General features: G+C 36.2%; 3 protein-coding genes and 2 long non-coding RNA genes across 6 annotated transcripts; all 5 read right to left on the bottom strand.

Annotated features, from left to right (window-relative positions):
- Nucleotides 1–354: 354 nt before the first annotated feature.
- Nucleotides 355–2,656, bottom strand: LOC135088142 (facilitated trehalose transporter Tret1-like). Its single transcript, XM_063983025.1, has 5 exons — nt 2,477–2,656; nt 2,080–2,403; nt 1,716–1,848; nt 943–1,172; nt 355–606 (listed from the first exon to the last, which is right to left on the bottom strand). The coding sequence occupies exons 1-5, from the start codon at nt 2,654–2,656 to the stop codon at nt 355–357; spliced, it is 1,119 nt and encodes a 372-aa protein (XP_063839095.1).
- Nucleotides 2,657–4,795: 2,139 nt separating this feature from the next.
- Nucleotides 4,796–6,427, bottom strand: LOC135087668 (facilitated trehalose transporter Tret1-like). The gene is made up of 3 exons (XM_063982412.1): nt 6,274–6,427; nt 5,861–6,055; nt 4,796–5,336 (listed from the first exon to the last, which is right to left on the bottom strand). Exons 1-3 carry the CDS (start codon nt 6,406–6,408, stop codon nt 5,259–5,261), a joined length of 408 nt encoding a protein of 135 aa, XP_063838482.1. The 5' UTR covers nt 6,409–6,427; the 3' UTR covers nt 4,796–5,258.
- Nucleotides 6,428–6,434: 7 nt separating this feature from the next.
- LOC135087667 (uncharacterized) lies at nt 6,435–7,178 on the bottom strand. The gene is made up of 3 exons (XR_010260902.1): nt 6,810–7,178; nt 6,578–6,710; nt 6,435–6,492 (listed from the first exon to the last, which is right to left on the bottom strand). It is a non-coding gene; the product is annotated as an uncharacterized LOC135087667 (long non-coding RNA).
- A 1,862-nt stretch (nt 7,179–9,040) lies between these two features.
- LOC135087666 (facilitated trehalose transporter Tret1-2 homolog) lies at nt 9,041–16,928 on the bottom strand. Of its 2 annotated transcripts, XM_063982410.1 has the most exons (7): nt 16,785–16,928; nt 11,697–11,926; nt 11,033–11,362; nt 10,814–10,946; nt 10,185–10,402; nt 9,610–9,804; nt 9,041–9,280 (listed from the first exon to the last, which is right to left on the bottom strand). In XM_063982410.1, the coding sequence occupies exons 1-7, from the start codon at nt 16,873–16,875 to the stop codon at nt 9,053–9,055; spliced, it is 1,425 nt and encodes a 474-aa protein (XP_063838480.1). In that variant the 5' UTR covers nt 16,876–16,928; the 3' UTR covers nt 9,041–9,052. The 2 variants fall into 2 exon arrangements, with proteins under 2 accessions (XP_063838480.1, XP_063838481.1); XM_063982411.1 differs by lacking the exon at nt 9,610–9,804.
- On the bottom strand, nt 12,840–13,664 carry LOC135088243 (uncharacterized). Its single transcript, XR_010260978.1, has 3 exons — nt 13,469–13,664; nt 13,127–13,405; nt 12,840–13,026 (listed from the first exon to the last, which is right to left on the bottom strand). It is a non-coding gene; the product is annotated as an uncharacterized LOC135088243 (long non-coding RNA).
- Nucleotides 16,929–18,073: the final 1,145 nt, after the last annotated feature.

The following is an 18,073-nucleotide window of genomic DNA, read 5'->3' as shown; positions in this document are numbered from 1 at the left end:
CTAAGTATTTGATCTTAAACACGCACAGTTTTTGATACAATTAAGATATGTCACTTACTTTAATCAATAAAACTAATTTCCTTATTAAAAAGTAGGTACATAATTATATTAAAGAGATAATATATTATGTATAGACGACTTCACATCAAGGCAAGCACTGTAGCTGTTAATTAATTCCAATAGATGCGACTTTGCAACAACAATTTATCGCCTGATAGGCGTGGACTTACACCTATAACTGAGTAATTAATATTTCATGTGTATATTCTTTAATAAAATACGCACGAACACTCCTTAAGAAGTAGTGTAATAAGTTCGTGAGCTGGAAGTTTCAAGGGAACGACCACTTTTATTTCAGGACCTGGTAGTTTCAGGAGTAGCACTTTTGTTTCCAGCCAGAATGTCCTCTATTTCTTTTGTAGTTTTGCCTTTAGTCTCGGGAATGAGGAAGAACACAAGTAGCGCTCCAAGAACATTAACCGATGCTGACATGAAGAACACAGAGTAGAGTCCTAGAGCGCTCGATATCAGCTCGAAGAATATCACTTGGAGGAACGTACAGTTCCAGATGAACATGTGAATGAGGCCAATCAACTTTCCACGTACCTGGAAAATAAGTAACCAATATTACGTCTTATAAGTTAAAATATGTAAATAATTTATGTATTTTACCGATAGTCCGATACTTAACAATACATAATACAGCTATTATTATATTTTAAGATTTCGCTTGAACTAACTACTGTTGACAAGGTCACCACATACATAGATTCAATTTCATACAAGTTATAATAAGCATATTGTGAAGACTTTTTCACAATATCTATTATAAGTACGTACTCGTATTTACAGTAAATTAGCTTCGTTCGTCCGTTCGTTTCAGCCGAAAGACGTTCAATGCTGGACAAAGGCAAATTAGCTTCATTTGGAATTAATTCTTACTTGAAATTTAAACATGTCGCTCAAAATGATATTGACTATCGGCACCACTCCTGCTGTGTAGCTGAAGACTGCAGTCGCAATAGTCACCACGGGCACCCAGCTCGGAACCGTCGCGCCGCTCCACTGCACCAGCAGCGCCGACGCCAGGCAGCTAAGTGACACCGCGCTCACCGAAAATGCCCCTATAAGCAGTGGCTGAAACCGCACCACAATATTACCAATATTTCCTGCTATAAACAACACAAGGAATGTATATTATCCTTCTTGGTTGTAAAAGTAACCTTAGTAGATTACATCCTACTTAAAATCTTCCCTTAAATTAGTATTTAAACATTTCACCTTGGCTTGGCGAAGATTTTAAGTAGGATATAGGAACAAACTCCTATATTCTTCTCCAACATAACACAATTCTCTGACGCAGCCATAAAAAGAAAAGCTAAAAAAGAGATAAATACATTTTAAATACGTTAAGATATTAACTACCTTTCTTCCTGTCTTTTCTACAAGAACTATGGGTACAACCGAACCACATATCATGGAAACTGGTACTATTAGGCTCTGTAGTTCTGGATTGATGGAGAAACCGGCCTTCGTCATGATGCTCGCCGCGTACGTCATTATTGCAAAAGCACCGTGGAATGCCTGACAGCAGAATATGCTTAGACATAATAAATACCCACGGCGCCACGATTTGTTTTTCACTGAAAAATTTTAAGATTAGGTACTTTTAGAAAAAGTCGATTGATTTAATTAATATAGGACTATGTACTTACATATCGCAACCAAAGTCAATTTCTTTTCAGTTTCGTAAAATATCTGTTCGTTTTGCATGTAGTTCATTTCATTTTGTATAATTACATCATCAACACTCAATCCTCTCAGAGTTGCTAGAACTTTGTGTGCTTCCTGGTGAATATTTTTACATTACAAAATAACTTTTTATTAGAGATCAGTTAAGTGAGAGTCGTATTCTTGTTCTGAGGGTTCTGTACCCATACTAACTCCAAAGTCTTTCCTTCCATTCCTCTCATTTATTACATTCTGAGACCACACGAACATTTATTATAATGAAAACATTACTTGGATAAAAAAATACTTATATTATTTTTTAACCAAGGACGTGGAAAAGAAACTTACTTCAAGTTTTCCTTTTTTTACAAGGAACACTGGAGTTTCTGGTGCTATAGGCGTACAACATAACACTATAATAGATACACAAAGCGCTATCCATAAAGTAATATGGTAGCCCAGGTAGCTTCCCATAGCGTATACGGCCAGTACGCCGACATGTTGAAACGACAAGGCAAGTGACATTAGCGATCCTCTTAAACTATCTTGGCTTATTTCTCTAATATACATCGGAATCACAATAAAACTTCCGCCCAAAGAGACGCCTCCGAATATCCTTGCGGCTATAAGGACTGCTTTGTGCGTTGCTAATAATTTCAATATCCAGGACACCTAAAAGAATATTTTATGTAGTATCACAAAGTGTAAAACCTTATGTATAAAGCTCTAATACTTAAATTCTTACCGCGTACGTGGACTTAATGATTATGACAGCAACTTTTCTACCATAGACTTCTGCAATATACGTATATAAAGGCACCCCGACGGCACCCGCTAAGGTTGACGTGCAAGCTATGAACGATACTTCAACATCTGTCAAAGCAGCGCCAATCGGAGACTCATCGGACTGTAAGAATTTCTTCATAGGTGAAACCCAGCCTACGTGAAAGCCATATTCTAGGAATACAGACGCACCTGAAATTGATGAATAGGTACTTAATACTTATGACTAGGAACACATTAATATCTACTAATCCAATAGGTAACATGCTGGAAGTATGGAAAATAACTACACGCAGGTGTTTTCGTAGCGTTTTATGATCGGGGAGTCACGATTATAATGATCGACTGCGTACAACAAAATTAAGCAGATTATTTTACTTACACAGAAATGCGAGTGCCCATTGAAAATGAGTATGGCCATTTTTCACTGTTTTACTCGTACCACGAATATTGTTAACAACATATCTTCTCAGTTTCGATAACATTGTTCTCGAACATTTGGAACAAGACGCGTGCACGTGGTTCACTTGTAGGCGCGAAACAAAATAAAAATACCTATGTTATTTGGTATTATGTACACGTATTGTACAGTCAACAGCATCTCTAATTGTAATTAGAAATGTGTACATTTAAGTAGCGAAAACGCTTTTATTACAGCTACATTATAAACCACGGTGTTTAACTTATTGTGTCATTGTCTGTACTACATAAAGTAGGACGAAGTACCTACCTATACCTAAGTGTGAACGCTACGTTAAAGTATTCAATAGATGTGGTTATTATAAATACAATTAGCATAATTATGCAGCCAATACATTTTAATTATGTTTGGTTACATTAGTTTAGAAATTTGAATTAGGCTTTTCAAGTTTTCGTGCAATGGAAGAGGATTCCGGCGACAAGGACCACTCATGAATTTTAGTACTGTCCCGATTTTGGCGTGAATAATATATTTTTTTAAGTTATCTATGAGTGGTCCTAGTCGCTGGAAGAAAAATATTAAATTTATATGGATCCAGCGACTGGGACGGCCGTTCCAGTTAACTGCGGTCCCAGTAGCCGGAAACCTCCAATTGAAAAGTAAGAAAATTCTCTTTCTTTTTCTAGTAGCTATCTAATCTATGTACTTCGATTTTTACAATTTAGAGAATGTATAATATGGTAGATAGGTACACCTCAGCTGTCTTTTGTCAATGGAGATATTATTATAGCCTGACCAGGAACATAAAAACCCTCGCCATGTTGCGGAAAACTAATGGTACTAATTTCTTTTAATGGCAACAGTAACTGAAAACTTCATTGACATGTCACCTTGCATGTCAGTCTATTGCTGTCAAAGTGTAAACAAACTTTATTTTAAATGTGCGCAATCGATTTTGTGAATTAAATTGCTAAAATCTTTTTATAGTCATGAAAGAAAAGTGGTTCACAATGTGTTAAAGTATTTGTCGAAGAGAAATACTAAGGGTTCGGACAATATTTTCATTGAATAATGTTTCCGACAAAGGTTGTCAAATTGACTGACATGTTTATCGTATAGTACAGTCCACTATGAAAATTTGATGTGGTTTGTTTCAAATACCTATTTTAAAGTTTTTTGTCACTTTCTAAATGTTGAATTTTATGGAATTGGGAAAGAAGTACCGAGTTTGAAGCGTTCATGAGCAGACATTGCAGTTGAATATTCAAGTTCTGAATTTGATTATTGATGAATAATAAAATAAATCCTACTAACTCGATTGATGGTTTCATTTAATTTATTTAAACCAGGTTACCTATAATAATATTTTTTTTGTTTATTTATGAAAATATCAAATTAGCCCGTAATCCTGAATCCTGATACATAAAGTTAGCCTATTAAATTAACACAGGTACGACTGTACTCAGTGTTGCACTATCAAATGCAATTGACGCGCCTCTATGCCAGGGTTTTTATGTTCCTGGTCAGGCTATATATAAAAACATTAAACATGAATTTGAAAAATATTCATTAGAAAGTAAAAATTGGAAGTAATCGACGTAAAACCAAACAAATTAAAACACAAAGTTGGCGAGTATAGATAGATGTTTGTTAGATACTCTTTCAAGCAAAAACTATTTTATTACACAGAAGCTGTTGTGGTTTGTTGAAGCTTAAACTCCAGACTAACACAATTAAAAGCTTTTTAATAAGTTTGGCCTAGTTACTTTTTATCACAATCTATCCGGACAAAATCACGTTTAAGTATACCTGTCTAATAACAAATTGTATTACTTACTTACATAATAAAAGTGTTAGGTAGTCAGTTTGCATTCGTATATTTATAAAACAAAGAATATTAATTACTAATATTAATAAACTGTCTTAAAAAGTTAAATCATTAATTTATTCACACTAATTTGTGATGTTTGCACACACCCCCTTAATAACAAAAAGTTACAAAGTTTTAAAAAGAATTTATACTTATTTTATACTAAACGTCATTTTGAAACACTGTTCAACGAGTATTTAATTGTATTTAATTAAAATTTTTATTCGGCAGGGTGTTAGTATGTGAGAGAAAAACTCTCATTTTCAATATCACTTTGAAGAGTGTAAGAGCTTGATGATGTTGTTCATGACTGCAATTTTTCAGGGGAACGATCACTTATTTCATGAGCTGGTAGTTTCAAGGGTATTGCCACTTCTTTTGCCAGCCAGAATGTCTTCTATCTGTTCTGTAGTCTTGCCTTTTGGTCTCTGGGATGAATATTAGTACAAGCACTTACACAAGTACAAGTACTTGCAGGGATGTGCAACCCCAGTACACCATGAGGATGAGGCCAATTATCTTTCCACGCACCTGAAAAAATAAATATGATATTGATACCGAATTTAAATAACAGCTTATCTTAATTATTTCAAAACTCGGTAACTGATGAAAATTGTAATCATTCAGCGTAAGTAATAAAGCGTGCGAGAATGTCTGATCAAAGACGATCAAAACTAAAAAAACGTCCAATGTTGTGAAAATGGTTTCCCGAATGCGGGCCATCGAGTTTTTGTACAAAATTTAGATTTTAGACCAATCTTTTTTTTTCACATTTTTATTGAGGGTCCACTAACTCTGAATTATGTCTAAGGCCGAGTTGCACCACTTAACTTTGACCGTAACTTTAACGATAACCGGTGTTTTTTGTATGGACTTTGACAGATTTTTGACGTTTATCAAAGTTAAAGTAAAATGGTGCAACCCAGTTTAAGACTGCATCTTGAGTTCTTGTTAATTTTAACTGACTCATTTAACACCTGCATCTCACTTGATAGAAATTTATGAATCAGAAATCAAAATTATCAGGCCGAAGATTATTACTCATGAATTCTTACTTGAAATTGGAACATGTCGTTAATAATGATATTGGGTATCGGCACCACTCCCGCTGAGTAGCTGAAGACCGCAGCCGCGATCGTCACTACGGGCACCCAGCTCGGGACCACTACACCGCTCCGCTGCACCAGCAGCGCCGACGCCAGGCAGCTAAGTGACACCGCGCTCACTGAAAATGCCCCTATAAGCAGCGGCTGAAAATCCAACAAAATATAGATTTTCCACAACTTCACTTAACACCTGTAATATGTAATTTACCTACGTTCCACAAATAAACGAATTTTGATTTGATTTGATTTGATTTGATTTCAAGTAGCACTATAAACATTTGTAGGTACTTATAGAGTTAGAACTACCTAGTAGGTTGAAATATTTTTTGAAACGGACTTCCAGCATTAGGAAGTAATTTTACCTTTCTTCCTGTCCTGTCCACAAAAAGTATCGGTGCAACTGAACCACATAACAGACAAAGCGGCACTAAAAGACTTTGCAGTTCTGGATTGACGGAGACACCAACTTGCGTCATGATACTCGTCGCATACGTCATTATTGCAAATGCACCGTGAAAGGGTTATGCAGCAGAATAAAACTTGACATAGAAAATACCCACGGCGCCATGATTTGTTCCTGACTGCAAAAATTACGATCCTATATTACGACAAGTAACGTACACATTAAATGAATTTGGGAAATAACTTTTGTTTTAAATTACTTACATATCGTAGCTAATGTCATTTTGTGATCTGTTTTATGATTTGAATCTACGTTTTCAAGATAGTTTATTTCGTATTGTATAATAACGTCATCAATTTGCAATCCTCTCAGATTTGCTAGCACTTGTTTCGCTTCCTGATGCAAAAAATATAAAATAAAACGCACTTAAGTTTAAAAAATATAGAAATAGAGTCACGTCGATTGAATACATTGAAAATACATTGAAAAACTTACTTCAAACTTTTCAATTTTCAGAAGGAACGCTGGAGATTCTGGTGCAATAGGCATACAACTTATTGCAACGATGGAAATGCAAAGAGCAATCCACAGGGTACAGTTATAACTCAGGTAGCTTCCCATGGCGTACATGGCCAGTACGCCGACATGCTGAGACGACAAGGCAAGGGACACCAGCGTGCCCCTTAAACTATCTTGGCTTATTTCTCTGATATACATCGGAACAACAATGAAACTTCCTCCTAGAGACACACCTCCGATTATTCTCGCTCCCATGAGGATTACAGTGTGCGTTGATAACAATTTCAAATTCCAGGACACCTAAAGGAATTTAATATTTGTGATTAATGTTGTAAAAATTGTAATTTATTACAGTTACAACAATGTACGTACATATCGGCACCCCGACGACACCCGCTAATGTCGACGTGCAAGCTACAAATGATATTTCAACATCTGTCAAAGGAACGCCAACGGGAGATGCGTCTGACTGTAATACCTTCTTCATAGGCGACACCCAGCCCACATGAAAGCCATATTCTAGGAATACAGATGAACCTGAAACGAACATAAGCATGCTTAAACGATATAATATAGATCTGACGGTCGTTAAGGAAGACCCATGTCTTTTTTCATTCTTTCTCCGTGACAGCATAGGCTGACAACGGATCAGTGAATAATAGTCGAACTGACACCTTTAACGACCTTAGATTATAACAAAAAGAGAAGAAACGGCATAATACGTCTTGGAAGTGTCCCACTTAAATGATGCCCATGGGCAAAATTTCGTTTTTTAATCATAATCGGACTGACCTCGGCAATGCAGTTACGTACGTTCAGAGCCTTCTTGTATGGTGTGAAGAAATTCCAGTTTTTCTTAAAAAATATTAGAACTGATTATTTCACTTACACAGAAATGCCAATATCCACCGATAAGAACGACCATTTGTAATCCTTGTTAACCAGCTATTATTTTATTAATCGAATGTTTATTAACAAAATATTGTCTTGTTTCTGGTAACATTCTTATTAAACTTCGGAAATAAGGAAATTGTATCAGTGTAATATTACGTTATATTTTTATATATATTTTTAACTAGCTTTCCGCCCGCGGCTTCGCCCGCGTGGAATTTTGTCTGTCACAGAAAAACTTTATCGCGCGCGTCCCTGTTTCAAAAACCGGGATAAAAACTATCCAATGTTCTTTCCCGGGACTCAAACTATCTCTATGCCAAATTTCATCAAAATCGGTTGCGAGGTTTAAGCGGGAAAGCGTAACAGACAGACAGACAGACAGACAGACAGACAGAGTTACTTTCGCATTTATAATATTAGTTGGGATTATCTACTTTTAATCGTTTTTAAAAAAATAAGTATTTATCGTGCATAGACACGTGAAAACGTGGCAACGTCGTGTTACAACATAACGAGCATACCTATTTTCTTTGCATTTTATTTAAAATAATGATGCCATCGAAAATTACTAACGGTACACTTACTTTACACGTGCTTCTAGAGTAAAACATTCTGATGCATTAAATTACTGAAAATATATTACAGAATATAAAACACATCGTATTTCATTACCCATAACATGGTTCTTTTGTTTTATATCGTTCCAAATTGACTATGTATTTCTATCTCCAACAACTCTTTAAATAGCTGTTGTAGGTATCGTTTTCTGACTCATTTTCAAATAAAACGGTACTAATTGGTAAATTACCTATTAAATAAATATTACCTAAGTAAAATTACTTAAACCAGTTTTTGCATTGTATCTTAAAATTAATTTGTTTTCTTGTAATGATAGATAGTGCCATAATTATCTTTTACAGTTACCAGTTGCGAATTTATATAAAGTCGTGTGGTTCAACGTACTATAAGACTATTTATTTATTTAAAACTTCAGCACACACATAAATACAATGCACTGTGGCGGACTTAATGCCGGACGGCATTCTCTACCTATTACCTAACTGCCCACGCGTACTGGCCACGCCTTCGCCCGCTTAGCAACACCACACTATTATTACGAAAATTAAAGTAATTAGTTTTTATGTCGCCAACATGAGAAGTGATTGATTTTCCACACAAAGATCTCCCTTTTCACCCCCTTTAAGTTTATCTCGATAGTAAGAAAACTATCAGGTTCTGTAGTTAGAAGGTCACAAACAGAGTTACCGTTGCATTCAAATTACTTGGATAGTTGCTAAAATTAAAAACTCATATTTCATTGAAATTTATTTTCGGTTTCCTAACAAAATTTTCTCGATCTCCTCGACGCTCTTGCCCATCGTTTCGGGCACGAATATCAACACTACGAGGGCACCGGCCAGGTTGATGGCAGCGAAGATGAAGAACATCGTGTGGGCCCCGAAGGCGTTGGAGATAGGATCGTATACCGCCAGCTGCACTGCCGATGTGAACCACCCATACGTCACTATGCAGCCGATCAGCTTCGCACGAACCTGGAACAATAGGCCATTATTAATATACAAAGTAACAAACCAACAGATTCCCTATCGTTTACATGATACATTGATTTAAGGATGTCACACTAGGAGAACTGAACTGGCTGAAACGGAACTAGGAGAAACCTGTATTTTAATAAATCCTTGTAACGTTTAACACGGATCTGTAAACATCCACTGAATCCATAACAAAACACTCTACTAAGAGATAAATCTGTTAAAAAATGTATTGTGAAGATGAACTCACTCGTACGTATTTTGCGGGGATCGACCCTGAATACTCTGGGGCAATAGATATTCCGGTCTGAATGACATGAAATACTTACTTGAAAATTAAACATCTCGGCCAAGAGAATATAAGTCACGGGCAGCACGCCGGCAGCGTACGCCCATATAGAGACCACGATGCTCACGACGGCCACCCATCCCGGGATGGCCACGCCGTTTTCCTGCAGGATGTGGCCGATCCCTAGGCAGAGCCACGCCACCATCGACACAGCGAATGCTCCACTCAACAGAGGCTATAAAAAGTCCCGAAAATGTATGGATAAAATATATTCAATACATCATTCGAAATCTAAAGCTAAACTATTTAAAGATTGTAATATGGCTAGACAATATTTTAACAACTGCCATGGTGTCAGAGTCATCTATCGCTTTAACTCTTCGTGTCCCTAATTAGCACAAAGAGTACCTATCCCAATCTAAATAATAATTTAGATTATGTTAGCTATAGGCTGCAAAATGTGAGTACGTACTTTTACACAACTTATTTCCATTACACAAGATGCCACAGTAGTATTATTGTCGTGATTACCAATTTACACAAAAACTCAAAACATTCAAATAAAACAGGGTGAAACTCTCACTAACTGTCACGTAAATCAATCATAGTGCCTACCTTTCTTCCAAATCTCTCCACAAACGTGATAGCCACGAAGGAGCCCAAGATCATGACGATAGGCACGCTCAGGGTCTGCAGCTCAGGGTTGACGGTGACGCCGGAGCGCGTCATGATGCTCCAGGCGTACGTCATCACGCTCATGGCACCGTTCAAGTCTAATGCAGTCATGATCAGCATGCATAAGATAAAGCCGCGACGCCAAGCTTTGTTTTTAACTGAAATATAATAACACCCATGCGATTACGATATAGTAGAAAAGAACAATTTAAGCTCATTCAGTGGGTGTCGTAAAAAGCAATTTCTTCTTCCTCGTTCCCTCACTGATGAGGATCGCGACCACAGATAGTGTTCCTCCACAGACTGCGGTCATAAGCTGGTGGCTGGTGGTGGCTAAGTGGACCGCACGATGCAAGCGATGGAGGGACTAATATGCGAACATTAGGCCTACCCAGTGGGTGTGAGTCGGCCAGTGAGCGAAGTGAATAGGTTCGTGCTCTTACAGTGGTGGCATAAATGAATAGTGATGAAAAGTTTTTGATTACAAACAAGTTAACTCAAAATACAGCATCACCGTTCGTATTTTCTAAAGGCTATAAAATAATAGTTACATAGATAGAGGTACTTACAAATAGACCAAAATTTAATATGTTCCATGGTTTGATAATGGTGCTCTTCATTTTTCATGAAATCAATTTCATTTTGAACCATTTTGCTGTTGATATCTAAACCTCTTAATTTAGAAATGGTTCTAGCGGCGTCCTGTAATAAGAAATTGTATAACTTGTACGTGTTTGAAATTAAAAATTACTGTAATCGTGCATATATGGGTAGACAAAAAATTTCACCTCAGTTTTTCCTTTCTTGACTAGAAAAGCCGGTGACTCAGGTGCTATAACCACCAATAGCACTGTGGATATGATAGGCACGCACAGAACAATCCAAAGAACGACATAATAGTTTAGGTAGCTCCCAATAGCGTACATGACGAGCAAGCCAATGCTCTGCGACATCATGGAGAGAGCCACTAGTGTTCCTCTAATGTTGTCCTGGCTTATTTCTTTGATATACATTGGCACCAAGTTGAAACACCCACCAGCAGGCAAGCCGGCAAATATCCTCGCCACAATAAGTGCTGCTGTGTGGGTAGACAGCAAAGTTATTATTATCCAACATATCTGTAAAGGAAAATCTGTTTTCAGGCGATAAAGCATTTAAATATTAAAAAACCTTTTTCATTTATATTCAACCAGTATTTGACTCACTGAATTGGGTAAATGCTTTACATGCATGAATCCATTAAATTGCTAACACGTGTAAGAATGTGTTACTTTTCTAGGTCTAAATTTACACGTACTTAGTGGAATTTTTCAGACGATATTAATAAAAAAAAGGTTTTTGTAAAGATATGAGCTCCTGAATATAAATGCGTTTACTCTTCAGCAGCAATTTCTTTCACATTTATACTTTGTAACATTTTATAAACTTTTCCACGAGTAAAAGGGATCTCACCGCCTGTGGTATCACCATGGTGATAACGCCTATTTTCCTCCCATACGCGTCTGCTATGTACGCATACAGCGATACACCGAAAACTGCGGCTACAGGCATAGTACTGGCGATCCATGACAATTCACTGTCAGTTAAGGGTACCCCAGTTGGAGAGTCCTTAGATTGTAGGACTTTCTTCATGGGTGACATCCAACCGCTTTGCAGTCCATAGTTCAAAAGCGTCGTTGCAACTGCCAAATAAAATGAACGAATGATGCATCATATCATTACTGATGTCATATTGTAATACAATAAAATAAATGTTTCTTTTTTTTCTTTCCATCGTCTTTGTTTGTAGAAGACACTTCTGATTTCAATGATTGGTTACACAATTTTATGTTATTTCTAGCCTAAGTGCAGAATTGCATTTTGTAGTAATTGGGTTTTACTGTACTATAGGTAATGCCCTCAGATCATAGAAGTGAATAGATAAATGAACTCGCGCGTAACTACAACGAGAACCAGTGTCCCCACATTTCTCCCACCACAGCTCCCACACAAACATTCAACTGTGTAAAAACAAAGCGACTTAACACCCGTATTCACAAACATTACTTTGAGGCCTCATAGTGCGCGTGGATGCACAGGGTCCCAAAAACCTATTCATAGACGATACTTCAGTGGTGACAAGCACTATGCGTCCCTTAGAATGAACGCAAAGGTAAGGTAGCCAGGGAGCTGTATTACGCAACGCATAGTGTCTATTTACGTCAAAATTTTTAGGTTATTCTCGTTTTTGAGGTTTGTTTGCTTTATTTATGGTTGTATTCGATTAATATTATCTTACAATGGATTACAGTAGTGAAGAAGAATTTGATAATTATATCAATGAGCAAAGTAGAATAAGTACCAGAAAAGTGATACGGGATTCCCAAAATCCCTTTGATTATTTCAATTCAGACGAATTTAGTTTAGGTTTTCCAATGATGGGGTACTTTTCATACTTTTACCACTGATAAAAGAAGACCTGAGGAAATTAACTGCGAGGAGGCCTTCCAGTGCCACCTACATAATGTATCAGTTGCTAGTGGCAAATAAAACATAAAATTTTTAATAAAGTTTTATTTTTATCAATCTTCAATGTCTAATTTAATTTCATGTATTTGTAAATCATAAAGCTTTTTTTCATGTTCTAACAAATTGTTTTCTCTTTCTATCAATATTTTTTCTCTTTGTAGCCCCAACTCGTGCAAAGCCTGGTCTTGTTGTATATTATTCAATGTGGTGCGTTTGATTCTTGTTTCTGTCTTAATCTTCATTCTTGCTACTACTAATCTTAATTTCTTGATACCTAACTGAAAAGCAAATTATGAATTTAATTCCTTTGAGTATATTCTGCTTTGTTATTCCTCATAAATCTACGTACTATATATTTTAAAAACATTACTTACTAGTGGGTGTTGAGAACGTTTGATTGATTCCTGAGAAAGTTCTTTCATTCTTTGGGTCTTTAAATTATTCCAGCAGCTTTTCAGTTGATGTGTGAGCCTTTGTGAAACATAAAATATGGTTGAGAATTGTAAGCCACTGTTATAGTTTCCCAGGCCTGCTTCGTCAACTTGATATTTTAGAGAGGATAATAATATGCTTGTCTTCAATAATAGGCCTTTCTCTTATTAAGCTACAATCAGCAGCTCTCTTTCGGAAGAAGAAAACGGCAGCTTTTTTATCTGAAAAATAATGATTGAAACATGATTTTCACTATTATTATTAATCGAAATATTCATACTAACCTGATAGTTGTAGTTTTATCCATATTTATATATATTATTTAATTCACAAATCCACAAAATAACGACACTTATAAACCGTTGCACCGTTTGAATGACAGGAATGTCATGTCAGTTAGCGGAGTGAAGTGCGTAACATAAGCGAACCAATCACAGAACTCTATTCAACACTCTGATTTTGCATAGTCAAGGGTCGTTTAAGTATCCCAACTAATATTATAAATGCGAAAGTAACTCTGTCTGTCTGTCTGTCTGTCTGTCTGTCTGTCTGTCTGTCTGTTACGCTTTCCCGCTTAAACCTCGCAACCGATTTTGATGAAATTTGGCATAGAGATAGTTTGAGTCCCGGGAAAGAACATAGGATAGTTTTTATCCCGGTTTTTGAAACAGGGACGCGCGCGATAAAGTTTTTCTGTGACAGACAAAATTCCACGCGGGCGAAGCCGCGGGCGGAAAGCTAGTTGTTTATGAATTGAAAGGCTTGTCATATGGAACGCATTGAGAAATGTCTCATTTCGCATAGCGTTGCTGCTTTGCATAGGTAAGTATCGTTTGTGAATACGGGTGTGAGAGTCTACGACAACATGTGCAACAGGCTTAAAACTGCTGTGATTGGCCATAAGGCACGTCACGCACACTTTGAAAAAAGCAATTTATTTTTCGCCTACGCTAGTGAGAGAAGAAAGATAAAATGGAGTCGATAAGATATCGATACTTTAAATCCTTCGGGACAAGGCTCGATCGAAACTGGTTTGAAAAATGCTTATGTATGAAAACCATTTTTATTATTAAACGTTATTATTAATGTTCTTTAACGATTTTTGCATAAAGGAGTCAGTTCCATTTTGTATGGACGAAAAACTAAAAATTTAGTTTCCTTATAATGCACATTTTACCCCAATGTCGAAATCAATGGGTTATAGAAGTTATAGACTGACAAAGTTTGTATGAAAAGTCATGGGTTAAGTACTAGTGATTATTACTATAGGATCACTATAGTTATTATTAAGTACTATCGCGCATTGACTTTTTGATTATGGCGAACTTCGTACCGCCTATGTTTACCCTATCCAACTATCCTACTAATATTATAAATGCGAAAGTTTGGATGTCTGGATGTCTGGATGTTTGTTACTCTTTCACGCAAAAACTACTAAACGGATTTTGATGAAACTTTACAGTATTATTGTTTACAATCCAGAATAACATAGAGGCTATAATTTATGACGATCTGTGACAAACGAAATTTCACGCGGGTGAAGCCGCGGGCAAAAGCTAGTCAAAAATAATGCCCATATTTAATTAGGCTTTCAACTAGCTCTTATAGTAATTTCCTACTTAGTTGACAGGTACTAATCACTTCTACTATTATTAATGTTTTTGTAAAAACGTGAAATCTGGATTAAGACCAAAATATGTTAATCAATTTTATTAAAAAATAGAAAATAATAATTTACTTAGATTTATCGATAATAGGAAACCACATTAGAACACGAGCCCTGCACTATGTTACGAACGGCACATGCGGCCGTACCGTGTATTTTCACGCGACAAGTGGATATCGGAAGCATTAAAATACATTGCGCAGTAGTTAAGCATGACATAAAGTGGTTGCTTACTAAAACGTCAATGTACAACGTGTTTAAATGTTTATCACCACTAATTGCGATATCGCAGTAACTGTTGCGGCATTGAATTCGTTCGTAACAATGTTTAGTTTTTTTATTTATAAGCAAAATACCAATGGATTTTCAATACTTTAATGTAGTAAATAACTCCATTGTTCCTGTAGTTCTTCGTTTCACTTCTGTTATTGCTCGTAACGACGCATTAAGCAAAAATATCGGAGAACATTTCCTCAGTACGACTGAATCGCGACTAGCGTGGTTTCGCGGCCGATGTTCGTTTCTGGGCATATCGCAGAGACACGCGTCACGCCCCCGTTTCACATCTATTCCCTTCTATGATCTGAGGTAATGCCCATTGTTTCTTAGGGTTCAATCGATAGCCAAGGTACGACTAATGAGCACTTAGAAGCAAAGCATTCGGCTCTTAACTAGGGGTGCGTGACAGTTTATATAAGTTTATATGATATAAATTCATTTCAATAACGTTCATATTGTATAATAAACGTATGTTATAATAACACTTGATATAATTTTTTAACATATAATGTTTACTTCATATAATAAATCATTTCTAATAATATCATTTCAGATACCAATCACAACGCATAAAGACATTGATATAAACCTTACTTAATCTAAGACTCAATTGATGTAATTTTGTTTAATATAAATATTATTTCACATAACCATTACTTGTAATAAATATTATTTGTTATACTCTTTAATTGATATAATTTCTGATAGATATAACTTTAAGTATGTTCTTTTTTAGGTTGACTTATAAATGACTTTAGTGACAAAAACGAATCGCCGTAAAACCGACTCCACGTAGTCTTGTCTGCCCTACCCCTAGAGTGTAATTTAGAAGCGCGTAGGCACGGAGGGGCGAGGCGGCCCGCGGGCTGAGGAGCAGGTGGCTGGAAGCGAGGCGCCGCGGCTGAGGCTGGCCGGCGAAGCCGGCCAGCAAGCCGAAGACGCGGTGTCGAGCGAAAGCCATCTGCGACGATTAGCACGCGAGGGACCGCCAGAGCCCCGCAGTGCCGGAGCCGTGACAGAAGTCTCAAGTTTTTAGTGAAATTTGCATGCTGCATGCCTGCATGCCTGCTTGCTTGCTTGCTTGCCTGCTTGCCTGCTTGCCTGCTTGCTTGCTTGCTTGCTTGCTTGATTGCTTGCCTGCTTGCTTGCTTGCTTGCTTGCCTGCTTGCTTGCCTGCTTGCTTGCCTGCTTGCTAGCTTGCTTGCCTGCTTGCTTGCCTGCATGCTAGCTTGCTTGCTAGCTTGCTTGCTTGCTCGCTTGCTTGCTTGCTGCATGCAATGCTTATTATAACAAATGAACTTTATATAAAATTATTATTGTTATAAGATTTAAGTTTTATAGGAAAAGATTTTTATCTCATTTGATTGTTCGACATTTTTTTTTTATATGATTTGAATGTTATTTGTTTTAAATAGTATACATTGTAAGTTTTATAGAAAATATTCATTATATCAAACCATTTTATATCAGTTAATAGTTATTTGTCTTAAAATTATTCGTTTTAAAATTATATTATTCGTTTTTTATAGTAAATAATTATTATATTAAACGATTTTATATAATTTGATGTTATATCCTCTAAGTTTTATATGATATGTAGTTATATCATACATTACACACCCCTTAACTAGAGTTAAAGTTAAAGACCACAGTACCTAATATTGTGACCAACCACTGCACATAAGTGTGGCCCGTTTTACCACCACTAACAGAGACGTTATCTTCACTATTACCGCTAGGCACCATGGTAAATAGGTGTACAAGTTACGTTATTTCTACAGCTTCAAAGAATTATTACTGAAAAAGCATTTACGATTCGAGAGCGCTCTTATCCACTATCTCATAATGATAACCTATGATATAGGGTTGTCAATAATAATATTGTTTAGTTAATTCTGAAGTTGGTTATCATAGATAATATTTTTGTGGTTCATTTTTTGTACAGAAAGCATGTCATAACTTTCATATTAGATTGTTTTTGAAACATGACAATATTAAAAGAGTAACATGTACCTATTGATTTCTTACTTATAGCCTGACCAGGAACATAAAAACCCTGGCATAGAGGCGCATCAATTGCATTTGATAGTGCAACACTGAGTACAGTCGTACCTGTGTTAAATTAATAGGCTAACTTTATGTATCAGGATTCAGGATTACGGGCTAATTTAATATTTTCATAAATTAACGAAAACATATTATTATAGGTAACCTGGTTTAAATAAATTAAATGAAACCATCAATCGAGCTAGTAGGATTTATTTTATTATTCATCAATAATCAAATTCAGAACTTGAATATTCAACTGCAATGTCTGCTCATGAACGCTTCAAACTCGGTACTTCTTTCCCAATTCCATAAAATTCAACACATAGAAAGTGACAAAAAACTTTAAAATAGGTAGTTGAAACAAACCACAGCTAATTTTCATAGTGGACTGTACTATACGATAAACATGTCAGTCAATTTGACAACCTTTGTTGGAAACATTATTCAATGAAAATATTGTCCGAACCCTTGGTATTTCTCTTCGACAAATACTTTAACACATTGTGAACCACTTTTCTTTCACGACTATAAAAAGATTTTAGCAATTTCATTCACAAAATCAATTGCGCACATTTAAAATAAAGTTTGTTTACACTTTGACAGCAATAGACTGACATGCAAGGTGACATGTCAATGAAGTTTTTAGTTATTGTTGCCATTAAAAGAAATTAGTACCATTAGATTTCCGCAACATGGCGAGGGTTTTTATGTTCCTGGTCAGGCTATACCTATCTAATTGTCAAGTTTGCATAGTATTCAACTAGATTAAGTAAGAAATATTAAACCAAAAGTTTAATCAAAGTACGAACAATGTTTTTTATTATTTTTTAAATAATTTGTAGCGATTTTGTCAACCATTGTAATATAATAATTCCTCAGAACAAATATTTGTAAT

Source organism: Ostrinia nubilalis, chromosome 3 (assembly GCF_963855985.1).
Source record: "Ostrinia nubilalis chromosome 3, ilOstNubi1.1, whole genome shotgun sequence".
NCBI classification, from domain to species: Eukaryota; Metazoa; Arthropoda; class Insecta; order Lepidoptera; family Crambidae; genus Ostrinia; species Ostrinia nubilalis.
Note: the sequence above shows the minus strand (reverse complement) of the source record. Positions and strands in the feature narration are given on the sequence as shown.

Bases quoted from the DNA above. Each gene is read 5' to 3' on its own strand.
- LOC135087666 (XM_063982410.1), bottom strand. From the start codon at position 16,875: ATGGTGCCTAGCGGTAATAGTGAAGATAACGTCTCTGTTAGTGGTGGT. The intron at 10,403-10,813 runs GTAAGTACCTCT...ATTATATTTCAG, and splicing joins TATTAAATTTTGGTCTATTT to TTAAAAACAAAGCTTGGCGT. The intron at 9,805-10,184 runs GTAGGCACTATG...GACTTTTTATAG, and splicing joins TGGAGAGATTTGGAAGAAAG to CCTCTGTTGAGTGGAGCATT.
- LOC135087668 (XM_063982412.1), bottom strand. From the start codon at position 6,408: ATGACGTATGCGACGAGTATCATGACGCAAGTTGGTGTCTCCGTCAAT. The intron at 6,056-6,273 runs GTAAAATTACTT...TTGGATTTTCAG, and splicing joins TGGACAGGACAGGAAGAAAG to CCGCTGCTTATAGGGGCATT. The intron at 5,337-5,860 runs GTAAGAATTCAT...TTATTTTTTCAG, and splicing joins ACGACATGTTCCAATTTCAA to GTGCGTGGAAAGATAATTGG.
- LOC135088142 (XM_063983025.1), bottom strand. From the start codon at position 2,656: ATGAAGAAATTCTTACAGTCCGATGAGTCTCCGATTGGCGCTGCTTTG. The intron at 2,404-2,476 runs GTAAGAATTTAA...ATATTCTTTTAG, and splicing joins TCATTAAGTCCACGTACGCG to GTGTCCTGGATATTGAAATT. The intron at 1,173-1,715 runs GTAAGTACATAG...TGTTGTTTATAG, and splicing joins ATTGACTTTGGTTGCGATAT to CAGGAAATATTGGTAATATT.